This window comes from Ambystoma mexicanum, chromosome 9 (genome assembly GCF_040938575.1).
Source record: "Ambystoma mexicanum isolate Mex_15411 chromosome 9, UKY_AmexF1_1, whole genome shotgun sequence".
NCBI lineage: Eukaryota > Metazoa > Chordata > Amphibia > Caudata > Ambystomatidae > Ambystoma > Ambystoma mexicanum.
Window position 1 is genome coordinate 454,061,126 of NC_090931.1, and position 26,609 is coordinate 454,087,734.

Here is a 26,609-nt window from a genome sequence, read left to right on the forward strand (position 1 = left end):
GGGCTTACCTCCTCTTGGTCATTGCCCGTGGCCTGGCCAGTATCTCCTTTAGTAAAGCAGAGGGAAACTATGTAGGAATTTAATTTGTGGGGATAAAATAGATCTATTTAGAGGGGTATGGCATGTCCTGGGTCATGCAGTGGGTCGGGGGAGGGGAACACCCAAATAAAAGGAAAAAAAGTGGTAAAGTACAACATAGTAATTTATTTTGGTTAAACCACATAGACCCATAGAGTTTATATACAGGGATCATGTTATGAATTTCTGTGGGGCAATGGTAACCTCCAAATGTGAGATCATGCAACAGATTGTTTCATAAAGAACCACCTCTTTTCAGACTCGGACCTCATTAATTCTGCTATAATCCTTTGCTGAGCTGCTCGGCAATAGTTTGCACCCCTGGGCACTCCATAACACTCCAATTTAACTTTAAACAGTGAGATTTTACAGAGCATCTGCTTCCTACTAATACATATGAATTTCAATATTGTAGCTAGCATCTCCTTCAAGTCCAACCTTAGAATGGGAGTCAGCAGTGCTTGGGAAAGATACTTAACCACTTCTTGTATGCTCATCTATTTCAATTTATTTGTTGTTTTTTTTTGTTTTGTTTTTTTTAGTTTTTTTTTTTTTTTTTAGCACGAAGTAGCTAATCCTTTCCACTTATTCATGTTCTGCTGATTGGTGCTAATAAGTCTTGGATACTTTGCTTCATTGATTTCCTTTATCTTTCATGAGATGGCACTTGGCACAATAGAAAAGGGATAGTTTCAAGAATTAAAGTGCATCATGATAGATCCCTGTTGAGTAGTTCAGATAGTGAAGTATTAATCTTGAAACCGAAAACTAAGGAAAAGCTGTCACTCCGCTTAAACATGAGGCATAGATTTTTCTGGTTGTAATGGCTATGGCTGCATCCTCTGCAAAAAGATTAAGCTTGTTAATGCAATAAAGTCCAAAATTAAGCTGCTCTGTAAGGGCATTGGGCTCAGGGGGAGTATAACTGACCAAAAAAAGTGGAATTTGCCGTGCTTATCCTACTCCTTGTAGACTTTGCGCCCGTTATCCCCTGTTATCCGTTTTAAACCAGATTGTGTTCTCTGTTAGGATGCAAATCAAACAGATGCAAGTTAACAGCTTTCTGCTCATAATCAAAGAGCCCGCTTTGCTCGGAGTTTGGAGCTTTTATACCATTTAACTGATGTGTCAGTTTCCCAATGGTGCATTTAGCAAAGTTCAAGTTTTTGGAGCGAAGCTTCAGAGCTATTTCTCATACATTTGATTTCACTCAAGATGGCTGTAGCCTTACCTCTCTGAACCACTTAAAATGTCGATTCCTGCCTGATGTCAAGCAGGCAGAGCTACATGATCGTGACTCACTCTTCTTCGCCAAAGTACCTAGATAGGATGGATATTAACCGCTGCACAATGTGACCCTGAGTTAAGGTGGCAGAGCTACCAACCTATGCTGAATTTCAGGGGTTTTGTTGGAATAGATCTGCACTGTTCTCTCCCCCCTCCCGAAATATATATCTCTCTAACTCTCCATCTCTCTATCTCTCTCCCTCCCCTCCCCCCCCCCCGTCACCTTTAACCCCAACCCCCTCTCACTATTCCTATATGAGTTAAAAAAAAAAAAAGAAAAACATTCAAATGAGAGCAACACTTTCAACAAAACCTGCAGGCACACAAACATCTTTCCTACTATGTACCCCAACCAACCGAAAACATCAGGTGAGGTACTTATAGAGGGGATTATCAAGAGAAACAAAACTTTCCCAGTATTTTCAATTAATCAGAACAATTTGAAACTTCTCATCATGAGTTTTTACATTACAAAAGGACTAAATCGAACTGGAGGCCTCTTTCGTGTTAGGCATCACAGCATCTAGGCTTCTCCAAGTATCAAATCGCCAACAAACATTGCCATCAATGTGGCTTCCTTTCAACATGTGGACCTTTTCGGCGAATAAATGGGTACTTGGGTAGCTCAGTAAGTGCACATTGTCAGATTGCTCCATGCCAATTTCAACACAGCTAGCTCTTTAAAAGGAAGAGAAAGTTGAAGAAATGATGGTGTTGCTGGGCATAGTTGGACCAATTGTCTGCGCTCACGCACGGGTATTTGTGCTGTTACACTTATTGTGCTTCCCACAGATGGGAATCATTCATATAAGTATACGATGTGTAATATTATAGTGCAGTGTATCAACAATAATTAAGAAATCCATGAAAATATACATACCAGGTTCAAGATGGGCAGACAGAAATAAGTCAAACAAAATATGTGAATGACATGGAAATTTGAAATTAAAACTTGGTTACTTTAGGTAATAAATTCTACTAGTGTTGTGACTATAAACACGACGGCATAATAGTTAAGGATAGTAGTACCAACTGAGTGTGGGATAACAATTTTTGGGATTCTAATTGCCGCCACCCCTAATGACGTCCAAAACTCCTGCCATCTTGTATGTTTAACAAAAGTTTTAATTTCAAATTTCCATGTATTTTGTATTTGTTTGACTTATTTCTGTCTGCCCATTATTTCTGTCTGCCCATCTTGAACCTGGTATGTATATTCGTGGATTTTTTTATTTATTATTTATTTAATGAAATGGGGTTGATAACAGCCTTGACAAAGACCATTTGGTCAAAACACATGTCCGCTGGACCAGGATTACTTCAATTAAAGAACATTTCTTTGAGTCTGAACCCTATAATTCATTATTGTTGATACACTGCACTTTGATGTTCCAAATCGTATACTTGAATGATTCTCATCAGTGGGAAGCACATAAAGTGTAACGGCACAAATGCCTATAGGTGAGCGCAGACAATTGGTCTAACTAAACCCTGTGTTAACTTAAACTGGGTCTAGGGTAGGACCCAGCCTTACCGTTTCTGCAGCACACAGCCACTTATATTACCTATGGGCTGAAAGCTCTCGTAATGCAGTTTACCCTACAGTCAATTTTTTCTTTGTTACTGGGCATAGCGTGACGGTTCTAAGGGGCATCATCTGTCAAACTGAAAATTATATTACTGTAGCTCAGCATTTAGCCATATGGGCTGTATGAAATGTGCCTTCCAGGTTGCCAGGACAACCCTCTCCTATGAAATAACTCTATTTTACAAAATAAAATAAATGTTCTAGGAAGCACTTTGTGGAGTACAATGTGGCAGCTGCTCACCACTTTTCCTCTGCTAGGTTTTGGTTTTTTTGGCTAGTAGAACCTGGTTCGTAACTTCTCCTTATCAAAGAGCACATTTGTGAAGAGAGTTTTGACCCATCAGTTAATTTATTGAACCATGCATCCTTCGACCAGTGAATGGACGCTATTTAAAAGAGGTGAAAATTGGATTATTACAGAACGTAGACATCGAGTACTTTTTTAGACTCACTTGGTCACCAGATGATGTTAGACAAATTTGGCTTATGAGGACATTCTTAGTTTTATATGGGACCTTTGTCACATCTGAGGAAGTTCCATGGTTGATTATGTTGGTGAGGGCACCAAAGGAACCAGTTGCCCCCTGATACCACATGCTGATGGGCCAAGGTATAGCATCGGAAATATTCCAAAACTTCCTAGACAATGTGCCATGTGAGGAAAGCAGGAGCTTGTCCCTGTTAACTGTAGCTATTCTGGCCCTTTTTGGGGAGCAGAGTCCGAGTATCCGGCAGCGCGCACATGTCGACAACTTAAAGAGCAAGAGGGTGTTAAGAACTGCAATATTTTGGATGTGGTTCCTGAATCCTTTGTCCAGCTGACCTTAGAGTCTCCCTCGGGCCCATAAAACTGTGACTACCAAGTACTTTATATCAAACGATAACCATGGAGTTCCCTTAATACATTGAGATGCTGGAAGGACGGTCTAGGTTTGTCGGGTAGCACATGGACCGCCTTGCAGAGGGACTAGCCTATCCACAGTCCCACACCAGGGCTGTAAACCATCCCTGCAGGGGGAGCCTAGCAACCAATCCCCCTCCCATTGATCACACCGAGCCACATTACACCATTGGGGGGGGGGGGGGTGGAAGGAGGGGGACACAGCCCCTAATATGATCCAAGAGCTTAGTCAGTAGCTGGTGGATCCAGGAGGAAGAGCTCATTTGGTACTGGCTGGAAAGGGGAAGAGAAGGAGCTGGAGAAGGGTGACTGGAGCAAGAGGAAAAGGGGATAGAAGAGGGCTGAGTGTCTGAAGTATTTTAAGGGTGATCTCCAGTTGCTTTCTAATGGAAGTCTCTGAAAATGGGGGTGGAGGGGGATGCTCCCAGAGGGAGTGACCCAGAAGGCTGGTGTAAGGTGGAGACCAGAGGCTTCAGGGAGAATCCAAGAAGCTAGGTTAAGGCAGGGAATCCAGAGGCCCAGTGAGAGAAACTGAGACAGACTGAGAGACAGTCTGGACAGTCTCTCAGCCTGACAGACTGAGAGGGACAGAGTGACAGACTGAATTGTAATAAGGGGGTGAAAGAGATAGCTAACTAGAGAACCCACATTACTTTGAGAGGTTCTCAAAGGGGTGAAGACGGTTGGTGGGGGGAGAATTGACTGAATATTTGTATTTTATTGAATTTATATAGCCCTTTAATCCAAAGTGCTGTACATAAGAACTAGAAGAAATACAACAAGCAAACGATGGTAATTGAATCACAACTCAAACAGTATAAGGAACAATTTACATTATTGCTGATGAGGCGGGTGGGGAGAGGGACAAGGGATAGGAAGAGACAATGAACAGCTAGTAATAATTGAGACATAAATTGAAACGAGAGGAACAACTAACATTATTGGTAGAGGGACAAGGGAATAAGAGGGAGTGGGAGGTAAAACAATATAAGATAATGAATGAGTCACAACTCGATGGACGATGAACAGTTTCCATTATTGCTGGGGAGAGGAGGGAGTGTAGAGTGACAAAGGAAAGGGAGGGATGAGAGGAGATGTCAGTGGAGTTAGAGGGAAGCAGGAGGGTAAGAGGAAAGGGAAGAATAAGATTAGGTAAGAGCAGGAGGTAGTATAAGAGGGAAGTGGAGGGGAGGAAAGGGTGTAAAGGTGAAATAGGAGGTGAGGCAATGGTGTAAAGAAGTGGAAGAGGGGGGTGAGGGGTGTTATGGGGGAATGGAAGAGAAGAATTTAGAGAAGAGCGAAGGGCAGGGTAGGAGGGAGAAGAGCGGATGGGTAGGGGAAGGGGATTCCAGTGGAACGGAGCAAGGAGTTGGAAAGAGCGGAAGTGGGAGGAGGAGGGGAGAGTAGGAAGAGATCAGCAGAGCGAAGAGAATGAGAGGGGGATAGAGAGTAAGAAGGGAGGTAAGGTGGGGGGGCAAGACCATGGAGGGATTTGAAGACAAGACAGGGATTTAAATTTAAATTGGGAGTGAAAAGAAAGCCAACCTAGAGAGATGAGGTGAGAGAAGGCAGAGGGAGCGGATGGCAGAGATGTAGGTAGATTTGAGTGGGGAGAGGTGAGAGGAGGGAAGACCGAAGAAAAGGGAGTAACAGTAGAAAAGTCTGGAGAAAATGAGGGAGGTGATCAAGAGTTTAGTTGCATGAAAGGTAAGGAGGGGTCGTATTTTGCGAATGTTGTAGAGGTGAAAGTGACAAGATTTGGCAGTAACAGAAATATGGTGAGATAGGGAGAGGTGAGGGTCAATGTGAAGGCCAAGGTTACGAGCGTGGGGAGAGGAGAATTGGGAGGGGAGAAAGAGAATGAATAGTGGGAAAAGGACAAGGAAAGAACAGGACTAGGAGGAAAGAGAACAAGAGTGGGTAGAGAAGTGCTGAAAGAGGCAAGGGAGTGGAAAAATCTCAAAAAATTGAAAGATAGGTGGCAGATGGAAGAAACACTGGGAGCACCAATGAGTTGGCAAGAACTAGTGAAGTCACAGACCAGTAAAGACCTCGGGGGGGGGGGGGGGGGGGACTTGGGTAATAGTTATGTAGAGTGGAATTTCTTTAGATAGGTAACAGACGCAAAGAACAAGAGGGAAAAACCAAGGAAGACCGATGACCAAATAAAAATCTTTATCGGAGCGGGACTGGCAGCGAGACCCAGAGGAGGCGATTGATTGAAGTGGGTGGGTGAAGGAACAGAACCCAGACACGGAGCCAGTGAGAGACCTAGTGAGATTTCTGTCCCAACGTTAGGGCAGCTTCCAGTCATCCTCTGTCTCCAATCCATACTGGAATGCCTGATGCTCACAGCTACACTTAAACAATCCACCCCGGAGTCTGGAGATAACCTTGGACCTGGGAACCAAGGGGAAGTTCTGGAAACGGTGGCAAACTGGTTATGGAAACCATTAAACTGGTAACTGAAATCTCAGGAGAAGAGTCCTAGCTAACTGGGGGAAATAGGGTGTGCGGAATGTCTTAAAACCTGTTACGGTGTGCTCACAAGTTGTGTGGATTTGCCGGGGAAACATCCAGCCCTGGATTTGTGAGTACTGGCAGAATAGTTTCTGGAATATTTTCTTTTCTTTAAGTTTTTCCCAGAACACTACCCCACCATGGAGAATAACCCTTGCAACGTTTAGCTTACTACAGAACCTTATGTTGGCAAAACCTGTACAGACTTTTAAATAAAATGTGTTCACTGGATTCCTTCGGGCCTAATTCTTCATGAATGTCTGTGATGCATCCTTTGGTGGGCCGGGAAGCCTGTCCACTCAGATGAATGGGTATGGCAGACACCATTTGGTTCTTGACACCTGCCCAGAAGGGGCTTTCTGTAAAGGGACATGCAGTCTGTTGTCCCATGCGAGGCTAACATCTGGGCAACAAAATGGTGAGATGGGTCAGCCACTAAATGAAAAGGGAAGATGCATCTTTACAGTTTTGGGAGTCATGATTGTGCATGCAAATAAGTCCAGTCGCATACGTGTCTGCCTGCGTGCCTGCCTGCCATGGTAGAGCAAGGATTATTTTCTTGGTCAAGCCTAGGACTAATTTGCATTCAGAACAGTTGCTCATTGGCTGCATTTTTGTGATGCTTGGCAAACATTTTATTATACACATTTACCTGGTGAACTAGTAAATGGGTTATTTTAAAGACTTGTTAAATGTGTACAAATGTCATGGGATCCTTGGTGATTGTATCTATTCTGTTGCAGGTCTTTCACATCTGTTGGACATCAGAAGGATCTTGATTATTCATTTGGAAACGGCTGGTGGTTTGATAGACGTGCTGATTCTGCCCATGGATTTGTAGCCGTTCTTTCATTTTTAAAATTTCTTTTACAAGGGATTTTTGTTTGTTTCCTTTTGAACTTCTTCTGGATCATCATGACAAACCATGCTGGCTGGTGCACTGAATTTATCAGGCTTGATTTTGAACTTTAAGTTGCATATTTTTTTCTTCTACATATGACATTTTGTAACTGATTCTGTTTGTCCACTTCCTTGTATGGCCCCTCACTTGCATCAAGACTACTGAAATGTCCCAGGAATATATCCAGTGACTTGCAACGTCTAGCATCCCCCTCCAATATAATCCTACTAATCCTATTACTAAGTATACGCGAAAAACATTTAATCCTCATTCAAAGTTAATTTCAAAAGGTCCATAAACTGTCTCCTGCTCCTTCCTGCTACGTTTCCAAATTTCTAATGGCCTGCTCCTGTATAATCCTCGTTTTTCCTACTAGCGGCAAATTTCATTGGCGACCCCATTGAGAGCAGTCATGGTTGGCCGCAAGAGAAATGTAAAGTTTTCTGATGAAGAACTCTCAGTCCTCGTGGAGGCGATAATGAGAGAGGAGGCACACCTCTTTGAGAATCTAATGCTAAAAAATACTGCACATACCAGGGCCAGTCTGTGGGACGCTGTACACGCTAAAGTCAATGCAGTGGCTCTTCGCCCCCGCAGCCTGGCTGATCTAAAGAGAAGGTGGAATGTTTTAAAGAGGCGTGTACGTAGCAAGATCACTGAATTTAGGAAGAAATGCCTTGCAGGAGCAACTGGCCCTCCACCTCGACTTATCTTGCTACCATGGGAGGAGAAGACCCTCTCTCTTATTATGAGGGAGAGTGATGAAGTTGGTGTTATTGAGACAGGAATTCAAGAGTCTGGTGTTGAAGGTGAGTCACATTTCAATTACTTGTCGCAATGTGTGCCTTGCACAAATGCATGTACATGCGCTGACATACTACTCCCCATTACAGGTGGCATAAAGGGCACAGACCTGCATAGAGAACGAGAAGAGGGCGATTGTGATGAGAAAGCTGGCCCCATGCAAGGACCGTTTCCACCAGTAAAGGACTTGTATGCGTCCATATCCCTTGGAGGACTAAAAAACACTACCACGCTTGAGCCTATGGCAATGACCATCAATGAAGATCATGAGTGCCTTGACCACCTAAAGCTAGATGATGTCCTACCTGTGATCATAAAGGAGGAGGAGGAGGAGGAGGAAGAGGATGAGGACTGGGGAAATCACAAGGCTGTCCCAGAGAGGCCCAATTTGATTGAGATTGTTGAAGGGAACCAAGCCATTCCTGGCAGCTCAGAAAACCTTCCCATCGCAGCATCTGCTGTGCAGTCTCAAGTGGCCCTTATGGCAAGGATAGAGTCAATGGAAAGAAGTCAGAAATCCATGATAGACAATGGGAGGGAGCAACTCGAAGCCATCCGTCTAGTGGCTCGAGTAGTAAAGCGTCTCGACCAGCATTTTGAGAGGGACGGACAGCTGAGGCAGAGTGCATTGAATGAAGCCCACCGGAAAGCCAGGGAAGATGCCCGTGAAGCACACCGAGAGGCTAGAGAAGATGCTCGTGAAGCACGCAGAGAGGCTAGAGAAGATGCCCTTGAAGCTCGCCAGGAAGCCAGAGCAGATGCTTGTGAAATCTACCGGTATACCCGAAAAGATGCTTCCGAGGAACGCCGGGAGGTCAGGGCCTCGAACCGTGCCCTGTTTAATGCTTCCCTTAATCTGTCACGGGCCCTGAACCGTGTTTCTTCCTCAAACGGGACCCTTACCAGGCAGATGCTGGCTGCCAATGAGGCTCATGCCCAATCTTTTGCCACCTTGATCAAGCTCCTTCAGCGACAGGAGCAGACCATGTCACAGATGGCTATGCATTGTGGCACCGCAACCATCCCCTCCTCTGCTCTTCAGTCCACCCAACAGTTTGCAGGTAGGCCTAAGAGGTGTTCAGCTCTGCGGACAGAGCCACGTTTCCCTCTCTCCCCTGAGAAAAGGAGGAAGAAGTAATGGACACAAAATGCAATTTTTTTTATTTATTTTTTTTGGTAGGCTGATGGCATAGAGAACAGAACATTGGTTTGGGAATGCCTAAGGATATGAATCGGTATATTTTCACGGGTGGTTTTGTGGAAGGGGTAGTATTTTTGATGATTGTTCATATATCCATTTGCATGTTTCAGTTGATAAAATAAAGTGTGCACAACATGTTCCCTTGTAACTACTTCATCTGCATCCCCACCGCCCCCACACGTGGCAGGAATTCAAGACCTTGGCTCGTTATCTGACCATGTCCTGACATGGCTCATTGTCCTGTTGTCGTACTTGCCACATAGCACAGTGATGATCTACAATTTGTCTATTTTGCACTAGTGGACCCCCAACCTACTGTTTTTGTAGACTTCTTAACCTGTTCATTAACAGTTAAAATGCTCATTGCTTCGTGTTTTATCCTACTCCTTTGTAACTGCTCGTTGTTGCAGCATCATCCAATATCTAAGCAAGCAACAGATATTCTGACTAGTCTGCAAGAGGTGGAGCCTTTTTAAGATGGGTTCAGATACCTGTGATACATGTAATCTCAATCAGTCATAAATGTCATACGGGTAATCTTTGCATCTACCTATATACACACACAGATGGAACACGTTTGTGGAATTGGTTGCAGGTGTACAATTGTGAGTGTTCCTTTTACATATGATTTTTTTTTCTTTCCCTGTGCATTTCTGCCTTTGTCTGCACATCCAACCTGACCTGGCTTTCCTTCCACAGTATTTTATTAGATTGGAGGCTGAACATGTGTTTCTGTCGATTTTGCATCTACACATTAGGCTTTTTGTTTTGTTCATTTGGGGTTTCTTGTAATTTTTTTGTAGCAACCTCTGCACCCCTGTGGTCTGCGGGCCATACAGGCAGTGCTTATTTTTTTAGAAATCCGACCACTGCCTGACAGTTTTTCGAACTCCACTCTTTATGGCTCCAATGCCTAAATCCCAAGAATGTGTGGCAGGATGTCAGTTTTCCTTAAAGTAGGACTTTCTACAACAGGCTTCAGAGGTCCCACATTTCCATCCGGCATCTGAGCGGTTCCATGATTGTCGCATTAAAGAAGCGGTCTGGAGTGAGCGTTCAGGTGCTCTCCCTGTACCTGTTAAGGAACAATTTCTTTCTGGACAAGCAAGGCTAGTTCCTATATTGTCCCAGAGCAGTTAGTTTTCACAACCAAGGTTCCTTCTTGGCCAGAGAGCACGCGAGGCAAGGTGCTGTCCAGGCCTAACTAAGGACTGTGTGCCAAGTTGATGCCTTTGCCAATCACAAGAGATTGAAGTCCTTCTTGTCATGGGTTCTGTCAAAAAGCGGAGTGAGAATCAATGAGACACCTGCTTAGATGAAGTTTTAAAGGAGTTTTATTTAAAAGCAACACCAAAGCACGAAATAGGGCGTTGTCTACTCCGATTGGAAAATGGGCAAATGTACAGATATTTTCTCCTTAGGTTTGAAACAGTAGGTAATAAGTTATTTGTTTGGAAACCAAATAGCCTCATTGTCCAGGTCCCTGGTTGGCAATCCTTGGATGGTCTTTTTCGGAGTTTAAGGTAGTTTTTAAAACTACTTGTGGCCAGTGGTAGTGGCAGGTCTCCTTTCTTACTGACTTCAGATGGGGTGGTCTAAGGACAACTTCTCTCAGTTGCTAGCCAAATTGAGGCAGCCACTGGTAGGAGTATTATGGTTACCAAGGACCGTATTGCTGGCTTCTGTCCCGTGTTGTGAGTTACCACAACTCCCTATCCTAGCCAGTAAAGATAGTGGGTTGCTATTGACTGCTGTTCCGCCCTCTACCCGAAGTGCCTCACTGAGGGTAGTAGAGTATGGTTCCCGTAGGCCCAGTACCTTGCATGAAACACAATAATTCTCTGTTCCTGGGGTGTTGCCAGGTCTGGAAAAGATCAGTGCCTAAGCTATTGTCGAGACTGGCGGGATTCGGGCTAGCTATAGCCTTTTGGTTGTAGTCCCTGACCTTCTATCCGGGGCTACAACCAAAAGACCTATAGTAGTCCCCTCAGCCCCCCATAGCAACGCCTCTGCTCTGTCCCACAGTAAGGTAGAGGAAGAACACAAAACACATTGTATGCCCTCCACTCCAACCCTGTGGCTGTAGTACGTCCTGCAGCAAAAACAGGGGAGAGGGAGAAGAGATGAAATGCAGATTTCTAGTGTTTGCAGAAGCATCCTGACTAAGCACTGAGCATTAACTGAACAGAGGAGAGATGTGTATTCCGACAAGCACGGCCACAGGGCAGCCAGAGTGCAGAGGCCACACATTCGCAGGACCCAGAGTGATTCCAAGATGGCACTGAATGCATTGCAATCATTTTTTTAAATTAATTTGTTTTCTTTATTGGTATTTAACATAACATGTCCCATGGATCACACACCCCTTCTGTACATCCTCTGAGGCTTATTGTTTCAATATTTCTGAGGCACTCTTGTTGTGTCCTCGTTCAATTTAATGTCCAATACACGCACTTTCTGAGGGAAGCATTGTTGCACAAAATCACTTTTCAGAAAGCAAATAGTTTCTTCCCATTACCTCTGAAATGTGTCCGCCTCCACTTGGATCTTGTATGTAATCCACTCCATTGCTACTAAGATGTCCCAGAGTTTACGGATCCACCCCACCACCATGGGAGTTTTTTTTTCTTTCTTTTTTTTTCTTTTCTTGCCAGTCTTTCGCAATCACAAGCCAGGCCGCTAATGGGAGGTTGCCAATGCTCTCTTCTGTGACTTTGAAATTGTATATCGTTCTGGTTCCCCCCAATCCCTTTAGGTCTCAGCCAATGAGAGAGGTAGGATCTCCGGTACCATTTCCTTGAGGGATTTCATAACTTCCTCCCAGAAGCCTTTAATTTCAGGGAATCCCCACCAGATGTCTCCAGTCCCCTTGTCCTTTGCACCCCCTCTAGCACACTGCGGAAGCCGACCCATACATCCTATGTAGTTTACTCTCGCTATAGTGCCACTGTACCATTATTTTATATCAGGCCTCCTGCAGCTGAAGGGACCTGGTTGGTTTCGGGATGTTCCTCCATAATTCCTCCCAATGCCCTGCCTGTACCGCCCCTCCCAATGTGCCTTGCCATGCTATTTGATGGGGCCAAATCTTTTGGTCTACGCAATTTAGTAATATCTCGTATATGTCCGCCACTAGGTGTTTGTCCCCAGTGTGCGAGGTAATAAATGCCTCAAATTTAGTTTGCGTTCTTGTTGCTGCTTGCCTCCGTAGCCAATGCCTCAATTGCATGTATTCAAATCTGTCCCCTTCCTTTACTCCTACGTGTGTCTTGCAGTCCTCGAAGGAGACTATTTACCCCTCCAACACGTTATCGCAAGTCTTAACGCATCCCCTTTCTTTCCACCTCTTAAATGAAGCCTGCACAGTCCCCGGAGTAAAACTCTGGTTGTTAAACATAGGAGTAAAGGGGGACGGAATGGTAGATAAATGTCCCCTCTTATTCCCTGTCTCGCATGTTGTACGTAGTTCCCTGCTCTGCCGTGCGCTCGGTGGGCCTTTCCTTCCCTTGTAGCCAGATTATGCCCACTAGTGGACCTCCCGCCACCGCCCTACCCATTTGTGCCCATATCTTGTCTCTACAATCTGTGAACCATTCTCTTGCCACTCTCCGTTGGGCTGCTTCGTAGTAACAGTGTTGGTTTGGGAGCCCTAGACCCCCTTTTTGTCTCGAGGTCATCAGCAGGTCCAATGCTACTCTCGGGCGTTTATTCTGCCACACAAATCTAGATATTAATGTGTTCATCACTTTAATGAAAGCATTCGGGACTGCCATAGGGAGGGTGTGGAATCTACATAGTACCCTCGGAAGCGTCACAATTTTCACAGTATTTATGCGCCCCAGCCAAGAAATCCGCATTGGGGTCCACTTTGCAAAGTCTGTGTTTTAATAATAACTCTGGGGAAATTAGCTTTATATAAGTCTGATATTTTATCTGTCAGTTTTATCCCTAAGTATGTTAAACTGCCCCCTGCAGAATGGAAGGGGAACAGCTCAATATCTGTGACATTTATTTTGTGAGTCCAACTTCAGCATTTCTGATTTCCCCATATTTATTTTCAAGCCCAATATCCTCTCTTGTTGTTTCAAGATTCCCAATAAGGCTGGGATAGACGTCGCCGGTTCAACTAGTGTTACCAGCATATCGTCTGCGTAAGCTGCTGGTTTATGCATCTCGCCCCTTCCCCTCCCAAAGCAGACCCACTTAATATCCTGGTTTTGCCTAATTGCCACCAGCAGGGGCCCTAAGTAGATGGCATATAGATGCAGCGGCAAAGGGCATCCCTGCCTGGTCCCACGTTCTATACTAACAACCTCTGAAATGTGGGTATTCACCGCTATCCTCATCGATAGGGGTTCTGTAATTAGCCCGCACCATTTGGATATATTTGGGCCCAAATTCCATTACTTCCATTGTTTGAAACAGATACGGCCACTCCACCCTGTCAAAGGCTTTTTCTGCATCCAAGGAGATCAGTGGCCGGTATCTGCTTTCCAGTTTTTCTAGCAAGTGGATCACTCTTCTGGTATTATCCCATTTCTCCAGCATGGGGTCTGGCATGGATTCACATGCTCATGAATATTCCCCGTCGTCAGGCCGGGAATCCTCGGTATAGAAAAAATCAGTATCAGTTTCGTTTCTGATCTGTCTTTCTCAGTAGTAACCAATCACTGGTCTCTGGGCCATACTGCCCCCAGCCAATGACTGCCCTCTCCCTAAGCCCCACCCCTGGCAGCCATCCGCAGATTTTTACCGCACGTTCAAGTGTTGGGAGTCCTCGTGCTTAGCTCTCGAGCTTTTGCTGCGTTTTTGCGCTTTTTTTCAGGTGATTTTCTCATTTTTTCGGTTAAAAGAGCCTCAAGCTCCACCGTTTCTACATCCGATCAACGGGGATCCGTTTCAGAGTTTTCTACGCCCCTCAAGGGTGAAGATTTTGTCGAGTTACGCTTATGGAGGATTCCAGAAGTTCCGAGGCCTACCCCGGACATGGCCCAGGAGAAAGGGAGCTTGACGCCCGGGAAGCTATTCAGGACCTGCCCTGGATGCCAGCTTCAGAACGTTTTCAAGGAGGACGAGCATTCATTATGCCTCTCTTGTCTCCATGAGGACAAGACGCACAAGGAAAAGGACTGCGCGTTTTGTGGAAACATGTCGGAGCGGACCATGAAGGATCGCCACCTCCATCTCGCCAACTGGCTGGAAGGTAAGAGCCCGCCAGGCGAGAAGAAGTCTGAGCGGTCTTCTAAGTCCTGTGAGGGTGCTCCGGCGACGGGGGCCCAACAAAAGGCTAAGCACCGCGAGTCCGCGGGCACCGGGAGCGCCGAACGGTCGGGCTCCTTGGCTGCCAGGCAGGGCGCACCCTCCCCGGCGCCATCGACCACGAGCCAATGCTCTGGCTCGGGTAAGAGGAAGTCCGAGAACCTGGCGAAGCTTCTGGAGAGGCCCTGGTCGATCTCGAAGACTCCGGCAGAGGGGGAGCGAGGCTCGGACCCTCCCCCGAAGGTGAAGGCCCCAGGCGTACAGAAGGTGACATTGGCCGTGATTCACCCTGCTAGGACCTCGATTGAGGATGTCGCCGCGGCCCTGGCTCAGCCTGTGGAGGCTACACCAGTGGAGGCGCCCTCAGGTACCAGAGTCTCCCTGCCACCGCGGAGGGAGTCGTCTTTCAGGCCCGTCGAGAAGACCCCCACGAAGTCCTCGTTGGAAAGGGGGGAGGGGGGTGGTGGCCGTCGTGAATACGGACACGACCTCTGAAGAGGAGCTCGTCCAAGTCGTGGAGGAGATCCAGCCCATCGGGAGGGATCACGACGAGGGCGACGACGACAGTGACGCAGACGAGGCTCCTCAAGAGCCCTCGCGCCCGTCGTTTCCGGCGCCGAAGGACACCTCGGCAGCCATTTTGTCAGCCATCCAGTCCTTATGCTCGGAGATAAGGACTAGGTTGCCCCTTCCCCCGACGGAGGAGCCTGAGCCAGACCCGACGGAGGATCCGGAGCCAGGACCTTCGGGGAGCCCACCGCTTAAGAGGAGGAGGACGCATCCTAGGCCTCCTCTCCCGCCTCTGCGGCCTTCTCTGCCTTCCCCCCCGGTCCACTACCCACGGGCATGATACAGGCATGGACACGACTGCGACGGGTACGGATGATGACGGAGGGGACGACGGGACATGCCCCCCGTCGCCCCCTGCCCGGGCGTCCCCGCCCGACGAGATTGGATCCTTCCATGCAATGATCTCCAGGGCATCCGAGCTCTTCCAGCTCTGCCCCGAGGAAAAGGAGGGGTTCCTTTACCAGCGGCGCAAGGCTAAAAGGAAGACGGTCCTCGCCGTACCGCTTCTTGATGACATCTGGGATGAGGGGCTCGCCCTCCTCAAGAACCCTGCCACGGCTCCTGCGAAGAGGGACCGGTACGAGAAGAAGTACTGGGTCCCTGACGCTGCCCCCTTGTGCCTTAGGGCGCAACCTACCCCGGACTCGGTCGTTTCGGCGGCGGCCAAGAAGAAAGCGGGGGGGGGGGCATCGGCCTCGACTTCAACCTCCCCTCCAGGCGGCGAGGATAGGAAACTGGATGCGATGGGACGACGGGTCATCTCATCTGCAGCGACGACCATCAAGGCGGCCAACGCCCTGGCCATCATAGCCCGCTACGACAGGGAGTTGTGGCTCAAGATCGCCCCTCTGTTGGACTTCCTTCCGGATGCCAAGAGGGCTGAGGCCCTGAAAATCTTGCAGGAAGGTGAGATTGCCTCGGACCACGCCATTACGGTGGCTACGGACATCGCTGACACCGGTTTCAGTCAGTTGGGCAACAGCGTTTGCCTGAGACGACGAGGATGGCTCAGGGCGACGAATTTCCGCCAGGACGTTCAGACCAAGGTTTTGGACATGCCCTTCGATGGGAACAACCTTTTGGCAAGGCAGTTGATGACTCCCTTCAGGCGATCAAGACGGAGACGGCCCGTGCACTGGGTGTGCTCCAACAGCGACGGCCGTCCTTTCGGAGCTCCGGAGGCAGACAGGGTGCCTCCAAGGGAGCCGGCAGCAGCTCCTATACTTACCGTCAAGCGGCAAGGTCTTCGTTGCAGGAGGCCTACAGGGGACGCGGCAAGTCAGGTGGATCCCGCCATTGTCGCCAAGGTGGTCAAGGAGGCAAAGCGGCCTCCAAGCAAGATTGAACCGTCCGTCGGGTCGGGCCCCCGCCGAAGCACCCCGGTGGGAGGCCGGCTGACGAAGTTCGTCGCCGTGTGGGAGTCCATCTCCACTGACCGTTGGGTGCTGGAAGCCCTGGCCCTGGGGCACGCCCTCGAGTTCCAGAAGAGGTGCCCCCGCATTCCTCCCGTGGCCAGGAAGGAAAATCACATCCCTCAACTGCTGTTGGAAGTACGGGCGATGCTCAGGAAAGGTGCCATTGAGCTCGTGCCGTAGAGGCTTCGGGGCTCCGGAGTTTACTCAAGATACTTCCTCGTGAGGAAGACGACAGGAGGATGGCGTCCCATCCTGGACCTGCGACGACTAAACAAATACATCAAGGCACAGAAGTTCCGGATGGTCACCCTCCAGCATGTGCTGGGACAGCTGGAGGAGGGCGATTTCCTGTCGTCGTTGGACTTGGAGGATGCTTACTTCCACATCCCTATTCTAAAGAGACACCGAAAGTTCCTCAGGTTCGTGGTCAAAGGGCGGCACTACCAGTTCAAGGCCCTCCCGTTCGGATTAAAATCGGCGCCCAGGGTGTTCACCAAGTGCCTAGCACCGATGGCAGCGCGGCTGCGCCTGCAGGGGATCCACGTCTACCCCTACCTGGATGACTGGCTCATACGGGCAAGGACAAGGGAGCTCGCGGTGGAACACACTGCGAAGTCCGTCCAGCTGCTCACGGACCTGGGGTTCTCCATCTTTCCAAAATCCCACCCGGTCCAGTCGCAAGTCGCCCTGTTTCTGGGAGCACAGCTCGACACAGTGGCGCGGCGGGCCTCACCGTCGGAGGAAAGGATAAGGACCATCCTAGGAAAGGTGCAACGTCTACTGGCCAAGGACGTGGCCAGAGTGAGGTCTATCAAGTCCCTCCTCGGAATGATGTCCTCCTGCATTTATCTGGTGCCCCATTGCAGACTTCGGAAGCGGCCCTTGCAAGAATTCCTCGACGCCCACTGGATCCAGACGACAGGCAGCTTCGAGAACAGGATTTCGCTCGACGAAACTTTCCATCAGGCGATACAATGGTGGGGTGTCCGCGCTCATCTGAAAGCGGGAACAGGCTTCCTAGCCCCGGCCCACCAGGTGACCATGATGACGGATGCCTCCCTGGAAGGTTGGGGAGCGCACACCGGGGGCCTCCACGCGAGAGGCCTTTGGTGCTCGGAGGAGAAGACTCTCCACATCAACATCTTGGAGCTCCGTGCAGTGTTCTGGGCCCTCGGGTCCTTCCTTCCGTCCCTCAAGGGCAAGGTGGTGAGGATCTTCACCGACAACACCACCACGATGTTTTACATTCGGAAGCAGGGCGGAACCAGATCCGCTGCCCTGTCCAAGGAAGCCCAGGATCTGTGGCATTGGGCCATCGCCCAAGGGATGTTCCTGGTACCCTTTCATCTGGCAGGGATAAAAAAACTGGATCACATTCAAGGAGGCATTTAGACTTCAAAATTCTTCCCGAAGTGTTATTCAGAACAATGTTTTTAGCACACAAAAACACTTATTGGGGTCCACCTTTTCAGTGTGGAGGCTGATCCTTATGTTGGTACCATTTAATGGGTGACCTCAGAGGATGGATTTCACAGAAGATTCCTCATAATGTATGGGGGCTCCTGTCCTTAGGCATGGGGTGCCTGGGGCTGTTGCCCATTTCAGAGACAATTGTGTGGTTTCATAAAAACTTGGGGCCACATTTCAGTGAGGAACTATTTTTACTTTTTATTCGACCTTCATAAGAAGTGTGTGGTCCCTGGGTTATACGTCACTCGGTAATGTTTCAAGAGTGAGGTTTTTGTAGGAAAAATTTAAAATTTAAAAGCAACGAACTTCGTCCATAGTGCAGAGTTATATGGTGTTGTTCACAGGGTATCCCGAGTTGGTTTTTGGAATATCCTTAGTTAAAAAGTGGTCGACCGGTTTCGATGAATTTAATTGATCATCTTCTTCAGGACCTTGATTGTGGTTTGTCTCTAGGAGATCAGGGGTATGGAAGGGGCACCGTCATCCCTTATACCTAAGAGAAATCAAACCAAAATGGATTTTAAATCTTGAGGTCACAGTGGTTCTTGAAGTTTTATTCTGTTGTATTTTCTATTAACTTAATACAATTAAATTGATATACTAGCATCTTTTGACAGTCATTTGGCTATTTAGGCTAAAATGGACATAGAAGGCAGCTGGTAATTACCTCATATATAGTAACTGACAGCCGGGTCTTTTTGGTCATGCGTGACTCCAGTCCTGTAAAACATTAACAAGGTGTTTTTTATAAGACAAAAGTCTACGTGAGGCTGTATCATAAATGAGTCGTAATACGATTATAGGAGTGTCTAGTACCGACTGATTTGGGGTTGACAGACGAAGCGCTGGTGTGCGTTCATATCTCTGTGTTTACTTCCAAATGCGGTTCGCGGTATAGTGCGGGGAAACCCTTTGTTCTAAGAAGCGCCACTTTTTTGTAAAGAGGTGCTAGGCGCTTATGCCGTGTGGGAATACATCTACCCACATTCATGCATCTGCCCACATAAAGACTCTACATGAAAAACATGTACATGCGCGGTGAATAGGTCTACATCCCTGTCCAAGATACCGATCGCGGGCGCGGCTGGTATCCCAATAATAGTTCGCGGTCGTGCGCGAGGGATCTTAATTCTGAAAGGGCCACAAGTGTTGACGCGTAAATCGCGTTCGACTTGGAATTCACTCACCGTATGGCACAAATGCTTGCTGGTGTCTGTGAGACGCCGAAGGAGTTGTTCAGTTTTAGCAACCGTTGCCCAGCAACGGCGGCATTTATATGTTGGCCGTTTTTGCTGTTGATGATCCTCATTTTTGGGGGCCATCTTAGAGTGACTAGAGTTACATTTAAGGGGTATGCATTTTTGCACGGGCGGTTTAAGTGCGGGCTGCAAAGTAGCTGATGCAGTAGCCTTACTTTCTTTTGACTCCTGTATTCATTATGGCAATCCCTTTTTAAAAAAAAATATATAAAAAAAAAAAAAAACACCCTTGATGAAGACAGAAGGCGAATACATATGTAGGTGGCAAAAATACAATTTGGATATTGCTTAGAATAACAAACTGTCTTTGCTTTTTTTCCCCCCCTTCTAAAAACTAACAAGGGAATGAGACCACTGTATATTTTTTTTTTTTTTTATATTTTTTTAAAAAAGGATTGCCATAATGAATACAGGAGTCAAAAGAAAGTAAGGCTACTGCATCAGCTACTTTGCAGCCCGCACTTAAACCGCCCGTGCAAAAATGCATACCCCTTAAATGTAACTCTAGTCAATCTAAGATGGCCCCCAAAAATGAGGATCATCAACAGCAAAAACGGCCAACATATAAATGCCGCCGTTGCTGGGCAACGGTTGCTAAAATTGAACAACTCCTTCGGCGTCTCACAGACACCAGCAAGCATTTGTGCCATACGGTGAGTGAATTCCAAGTCGAACGCGATTTACGCGTCAACACTCGTGGCCCTTTCAGAATTAAGATCCCTCGCGCACGACCGCAAACTATTATTGGGATACCAGCCGCGCCCGCGATCGGTATCTTGGACAGGGATGTAGACCTATTCACCGCGCATGTACATGTTTTTCATGTAGAGTCTTTATGTGGGCAGATGCATGAATGTGGGTAGATGTATTCCCACACGGCATAAGCGCCTAGCACCTCTTTACAAAAAAGTGGCGCTTCTTAGAACAAAGGGTTTCCCCGCACTATACCGCGAACCGCATTTGGAAGTAAACACAGAGATATGAACGCACACCAGCGCTTCGTCTGTCAACCCCAAATCAGTCGGTACTAGACACTCCTATAATCGTATTACGACTCATTTATGATACAGCCTCACGTAGACTTTTGTCTTATAAAAAACACCTTGTTAATGTTTTACAGGACTGGAGTCACGCATGACCAAAAAGACCCGGCTGTCAGTTACTATATATGAGGTAATTACCAGCTGCCTTCTATGTCCATTTTAGCCTAAATAGCCAAATGACTGTCAAAAAATGCTAGTATATCAATTTAATTGTATTAAGTTAATAGAAAATACAACAGAATAAAACTTCAAGAACCACTGTGACCTCAAGATTTAAAATCCATTTTGGTTTGATTTCTCTTAGGTATAAGGGATGACGGTGCCCCTTCCATACCCCTGATCTCCTAGAGACAAACCACAATCAAGGTCCTGAAGAAGATGATCAATTAAATTCATCGAAACCGGTCGACCACTTTTTAACTAAGGATATTCCAAAAACCAACTCGGGATACCCTGTGAACAACACCATACAACTCTGCACTATGGACGAAGTTCGTTGCTTTTAAATTTTAAATTTTTCCTACAAAAACCTCACTCTTGAAACATTACCGAGTGACGTATAACCCAGGGACCACACACTTCTTATGAAGGTCGAATAAAAAGTAAAAATAGTTCCTCACTGAAATGTGGCCCCAAGTTTTTATGAAACCACACAATTGTCTCTGAAATGGGCAACAGCCCCAGGCACCCCATGCCTAAGGACAGGAGCCCCCATACATTATGAGGAATCTTCTGTGAAATCCATCCTCTGAGGTCACCCATTAAATGGTACCAACATAAGGATCAGCCTCCACACTGAAAAGGTGGACCCCAATAAGTGTTTTTGTGTGCTAAAAAAAAAAGGGATAAAAAAACACCATCGCCGACTCACTCAGCAGGTAGCTGCGCTCGTGCCACAAGTAGGAACTGCGCCAGGATCAAGTGGACAGACTCTTCCGACGATGGGGCGAACCCCAGAACGATCTCTTCGCGACGGCGGCGAACTCCAAGTGCCGGAGGTTCGCCAGCAGGTTTCCCCAACTGAGGAGCATGGGCGATGCGTTCTCGTTCCCCTGGGACGGCCTGTTCCTTTATGCATTCCCGCTGTTGCTACTCCGGCTCGTCAACCAGCTCAAGAGGTCCCGGTGCAGGATGATCCTCGTCGCACCGGCGTGGCCGAGGCAGATCTGGTTCCCGGACCTTCTGGACCTGTCAGCGTCCACACCAGTCAAGCTGCCGACGGACGCGGATCTTCTCTCCAGAGAAGGAGGCGCCATTCTTCATCACGAACCAGAGTTGCTGAACTTGCAGGCCTGGCTCCTGCAGCACTAGAGTTTGGAGGATACGACATCCTGGCCGACTGCAGAGAGGTTCTTGCAAAGGCCACGGCATCCTCAACTCTCAAGTACTACGGACAAAAATCGAAGAGGTTCTCTGTCTGGTGCCGGGCACAGAAGATTAACCCTCTGCGAATTACGGCCCCTCAAGTATTGCCGTACCTACTGTCTTTGGCCAAGGCTGGCCTATCTCGCGCTTCCATCAAGGTACATCTGGCTGCCGTCTCACGTTACACCAGAACTACAGGACGGGCGTCCTTGTGGTCTCATCGTCTGGTGAAGGAATTTATGAAAGGACTGTTCCGATCATTCCCGCCGGTGAAGGCCCCTGCCCCGGCGTGGGAGCTCTACGTGGTACTAACTAGGCTTATGGGGGGGCCCCATTCGAGCCTATGCATTCAGTGCCGTTGAAGTTTCTGTCGTGAAGACCGCATTCCTCGTGGCCAACACCTCTGCACGACGAGTGGGAGAGATCCAGGCCCTGTCTTGCAAGCCTCCATACTTGACTTTTCACGACACAAGGGTGGTGCTCAGGACGCACCCCTCCTTCATGCCCAAGGTGCCGTTGGACTTCCACCTCAACGAGCCCTTGGTGCTGCCAGTTTTCTTCCTGTCCCCTTCGTCGCCGGCTGAGAGGACTCTGCACTCGCTAGATGTAGCTAGAGCGCTGAAGTTCTACGTGGACCGCACAAAGAGTTTCCGGAAGACATCACAGCTGTTTGTGAACTCTGGACCTGTGAATCAAGGGAAGGCTCTCTCGAAGACTTCCATTTCCAGATGGCTCTCCGGCTGCATCATGCACTGTCACCGGTTGGCAAACCGACCGCTGCCCGGCCGTCCGAGAGCCCATTCGACCAGAGCGATCGCTGCTACTACGGCGTTCCTGTCTGGTGTGCCCCTGCTCGACATCTGCAGGGCTGCTACGTGGAGGTCTACGCACACCTTCACGAGATTCTACTGTGTCGACCGGGATTCCAGGGTGGAGTCCAGAGTCGGCCAGGCAGTGCTGTGCAACCTGTTCGCCTAAGGTGAGCCTGGTGAGGAGGTAAGAGTTGCTTAATGTTGAGTTGTTGTATTGCTTGATATTGAGCCTTTTGCCACCTCCCGTGGTTGTGCATGTGTATACTGCTATGTATTCTTATATTCATGAGCATGTGAATCCATGCCAGACCCCATGCTGGAGAAGGAACAAGTTACTTACCTGTAACTGTTGTTCTCCAGCATGGGTCTGGCATGGATTCACATGCGAACCCTCCCGCCTACCCCTCTGCGGCTCTTCACTTGGTCATATTGCCACTTCACGTGATACCAAATCTGAGGATGGCTGCCAGGGGTGGGGCTTAGGGAGAGGGCAGTCATTGGCTGGGGGCAGTATGACCCAGAGACCAGTGATTGGTTACTACTGAGAAAGACAGATCAGAAACGAAACTGATACTGATTTTTTTTCTATACCGAGGATTCCCGGCCTGACGACGGGGAATATTCATGAGCATGTGAATCCATGCCAGACCCATGCTGGAGAACAACAGTTACAGGTAAGTAACTTGTTCCGTTTGCCTTCCGGTTATGAAGCCCGATTGATCCTGCCCTATGACCCAAGCCCGATTGATCCTGCCCTATGACCCTTGGGAGAACCCCCATTACTCTTTCTGCTAATATCCCAGTGCATGTATGTATGTATATATATATATATATATATATATATATATATATATATATATATATATATATATATATTTTTGCATCTACATTCAGTAGCGCTATAGGCCTGTATGTCCTGCAATTTATCGGGTCTTTATTTGGCTTTTCAAGCACTACTACCTTCGCCTTTGTCATTGAGCTTGTTATTCCTTCTTAGTTTCAAAATGTGTTCAATAATTTCGTGAGGATTGTCTTTAATCCGTTACAGAACACTTTGTAGAAAACCCCTGTGTAGCCGTCCGGTCTTGGTGACTTAGTGTTTGGGACATTCTTTATAGCTCTTTCAACCTCTTCTATCGTTATTTCCTTCTCCAGGGTATTTCTCCCGTGTTCCGTATTTTTGTAAGTTTATTCCCTACTAAAAACGCCTGTATCCTATGCATCTCTGGGTTCCCGGACGAGTACAGCTGTTTATAGTATGTCTTGAAGGACTGAACTATCCAGTCAGTCGCCACTGTTCCATCTGCCTGTTTTATTCCCACCATGTGGCACTGGGCTTTCTGTTTTGTCAAAAGCCTGGCCAGCATTCTGTCCGCTTTATTGGCCCCCACAGAATAGCGTTGTTTTAAACTTAACGGAGCGCTCTCTGCCCTTGAGGTCCGCAATATCCTCAGCTGCCTCTGTGCTTCCTTCACCTTGGCATAGTTCTCAGTTTTTCCGTCCGGCTAGTTCTGTCTGGGCCTGTCCAGGGTCACCTTGTTCTTTTTCTAGATTGTCTTTTTAATTTCTTTGGGATTTTAAAGAGATGAGCTCCTCTCTCATAACAGCCTTAACGCATCCCACACTGTGATCAGGAGAACCCTGTGTGTATCCTTCAGAGTGAAAATACTGTGCAATTTCTCCCTTACTGTTTCACGGAGGATTTCATCCCTGATGAGTTCCCAAGGTAGCCTCCGCGTCCAGAGAGAGTTGCTTGGTGTTAGCTCCCTAAAACTAATCTTAATAGGTGCGTGATCTGATGGAGAGATTGGGTTTACTTCCATGTCTATTAATGCCCCTAATATTCCAGGGGTCCCCCATGCATAATCTATTCTAGTGTAAGTCTGATGGACGTGGTAGAAGCATGTATACCCCGGCGCCTGCCCCTTCTTAGCCTTCCAGCGATCTCTCATCCCCAACCCGCCTAAGCGCCCCCCCCCACCACCTCTGACGGCTGTGGTCCCTTATTACTGCCTTGACCACTCCTATCTTTCCCCGGGTCCCAAGCTATGTTACAGTCTCCCGTTGGGATGATTTCCTCTACTGCAAACGTTTCCTGTTTCCCCAGCACTTGGTGAAGAAAGGTGTCCTGTCCTATGTTTGGAGCGTATATTGTACCTATTGTTATTGTCCTTTTACCCAGCAAGAATATATTAACTCCCATTTCGGTCTTCTAGGATTTTTACAATTTTTGCCCCTAATGTATTCTTAAGCCCACCAGTACCCCTGCAGTATTATTCTGGGCATTTGCCTGAGCTAGTAGCGTGTACTGCTGTATATGCAATTTATGCCTGTCCCCCCTTCCTGATATGGGTCTCCTGCAGAAGGATTATATCCGCATTACTCCTTTTTATCTGTGTAGCCACCGTCTTCCTTTTTATCAGAGTATTCAGACCCTGTACATTATGGGAGCGGTTGTGCAACTGCTTTTTCATCGCATTTCCCCCCTACTCCTCCCCAGCTTGATGATACTGCCCTGTGCGCATTCCCTCCTGTGTATGCTCTGGGTAATTTGTGCGCTGCCCCTCCTCTCCCCCTCCCGTATCCTCCATCGCCTCCTCCCACCCCCTCCATCCTTACTTTGGGTCCAACTCGGTATCCTAGTATACTTCCCAGCTGGTGGAAACCGACTCACGTTTTAACCCCGGTCCTCTAAGGTTAACCTAACCTAAGATTCAATTCCCATTGGTGCTCCTTCCCACCTGGGCCTTCTTTTCTATGGGCAGCCTTTGCTGTTCATGAAGGTGCCCTTCATGTGTACCCCTCTATATAATTCTGCAATCATCTCCGGCTTCACCTTCATAGTTTACAGTCATATGGTTACTTTGCTTCTTACTCCCCTCATTTCCTGAGCCGGGGTCCCTTCAGCTTGCCCGTGCCTTTGTCGCATGTGGCAATTCTTTGTTGTTTGCCATCCCACGGGAACACCAGCCCGAAGGGGAATGTCCATTTGTAAGGGATTCCTTTTTCGATCAGTTTCCTCGTCACCGGCCGCATTGCTTTTCTTTTTTGAAGTGTCGAAGCAGCTAGACCTTGGAAGAAATGTACTTGTGAGCCATTGATTGTGATTGTGTCCTGTGCTCTTGCCGCCCTAATGATGCTTTCCTTTTCCTCATTGGACACTAATGCTGCTAGCACGTTCCTAGGCCTATCTCCTTCTCTGCTCCTCTTCGGTCCCACTCTGTGTATGCGGTCAATGCAAATCTCCTCCGGGCTGTTAGCCGTCAGCAGGGTGGCGAAGCACTGTTACATCAATGTTTTCAAGTCTGCATATGGGGTTGCGTCCCTTGACTCTGATGTTGGAACGTCTTGATCGATTTTTCTAAATCCTGTGTTTTATTTTCTAGGTTCTGAGTGGCAGAGGTGATCTGCTCCAGTAGTTGAGTTCTGTCACACTTACTTTCCCATCTCTGATAGCCCTTGTTCCACTGATTCCACCCTGTTCTCTAGGGCGTGAATTTCCTCTCTGCTTTCTTTCAGTGAGCTCTTCAGGTCATCTTTCAGGATCCATATTTGCTGCTGGAAGGAAGTGGTTAGTCTCTCTTCCATACCATGTAGGCACTTTAAAAGTTATTTGCTGAGGGCCATTTCACCTGTTGCCTGTAGTTCTTCCTCGTCCTTTTGTTCTGGGCTATCTTTCCCTTATACCAACTCAGAGAGCGATCGTTGCCAGCACCTTTCCAGCTGGCCCTTCCTGATTTTCTTTGTGGTCTGCGGCCCCAGGGTCTGTTTCCCCTTCGGACCTGGAATCTGCGTGGGGTCCAGCTCTCCTGCGAGTCTCCTCGTACATTATCCACGCTCTGTGGCCCTTCTCACTTGTTTACCACTCCGGTGGTTGCTTCAGTACTTCTGTGTCCAATTATCCGGCAGCCCCCGCTTCTCTCCCTCCAGGTTGTGCGCTTTCCTCCCTCTGTGTTTCGATGCTGCACATACCTATTGGCCCTCTATCCCCAGATCTCCTTCCCCTTCTCGTGTCTCATCCAGCTTATGCCGATATACTTATTTGTTTGCGACAGTTCTTGATCAGTGCCTCATCCTTTGCCGTTGTCTACAGACAGTGTCCTAATTATTGTGGCTTCTGAGCACTTGTGACGGTG

The 26,609-nt window shown here is 47.8% G+C and overlaps 2 protein-coding genes across 2 annotated transcripts in view; one reads left to right on the forward strand and one right to left on the reverse strand.

Moving 5' to 3' along the window:
* LOC138488177 (uncharacterized) overlaps positions 1-9,418 on the forward strand; it is a 99,513-nt gene extending 90,095 nt beyond the window's left edge. Inside the window, exons 2-3 of the mRNA XM_069614971.1 lie at positions 7,118-8,084; positions 8,169-9,418. Coding sequence (XP_069471072.1) covers positions 7,688-8,084; positions 8,169-9,217 — 1,446 coding nt within the window. The 5' untranslated portion in view covers positions 7,118-7,687 and the 3' untranslated portion in view covers positions 9,218-9,418. The remainder of the gene's footprint in view (positions 1-7,117; positions 8,085-8,168) is intronic.
* Positions 1-26,609, reverse strand: part of LOC138488178 (zinc finger protein 343-like) — a 725,547-nt gene that overhangs the window by 25,113 nt on the left and 673,825 nt on the right. The gene's annotated exons all lie outside the window — the stretch shown is intronic.